The sequence below is a fragment of the Egretta garzetta genome, unplaced genomic scaffold (assembly GCF_000687185.1).
Source record: "Egretta garzetta isolate BGI_Z169 unplaced genomic scaffold, ASM68718v1 scaffold4, whole genome shotgun sequence".
NCBI classification, from domain to species: domain Eukaryota; kingdom Metazoa; phylum Chordata; class Aves; order Pelecaniformes; family Ardeidae; genus Egretta; species Egretta garzetta.
In genome coordinates, this window is record NW_009259329.1 from 1727727 (window position 1) to 1728157 (window position 431).

Here is a 431-nt window from a genome sequence, read left to right on the forward strand (position 1 = left end):
AGAACTTTGATCTGGTCTTTTGTGACTCTTTCTATGTTAGGTTACGTTAAAACTAATAGTAAAGAGAGGTTTTAACAATATTAAACTGTAACTGATAATACATCAGAATGCTCACTTCGGGTTTTTTTCTCTCTTGAAAGGTAGAGGATGAGCTGGTAGCTCTGCAGAAAAAGTTGAAAGGAACTGAAGATGAGCTGGATAAGTACTCGGAGGCTCTCAAAGATGCCCAGGAGAAACTGGAGCAGGCTGAAAAGAAGGCGACTGACGTATGTACCAAGAGCTAATGCTTGCCTGTAGCTCACAGAATCATTTAGGTTGGCAAAGCCCTTTAAGCTCCCCCAGCCCAACCACCCCCCTACCCCTGCCATCCCACCCCCAAACCCTGGCCCTCAGCACCGCCTCTGCCCAGCTGTTAAATCCCCCCAGGGCTG

At 47.1% G+C, this 431-nt stretch overlaps 1 protein-coding gene across 1 annotated transcript in view; it reads left to right on the forward strand.

Annotated features, from left to right (window-relative positions):
• TPM4 (tropomyosin 4) overlaps positions 1 to 431 on the forward strand; it is a 9372-nt gene that overhangs the window by 2424 nt on the left and 6517 nt on the right. The window contains exon 2 of the mRNA XM_009636696.2: positions 141 to 266. Coding sequence (XP_009634991.1) covers positions 141 to 266 — 126 coding nt within the window. The remainder of the gene's footprint in view (positions 1 to 140; positions 267 to 431) is intronic.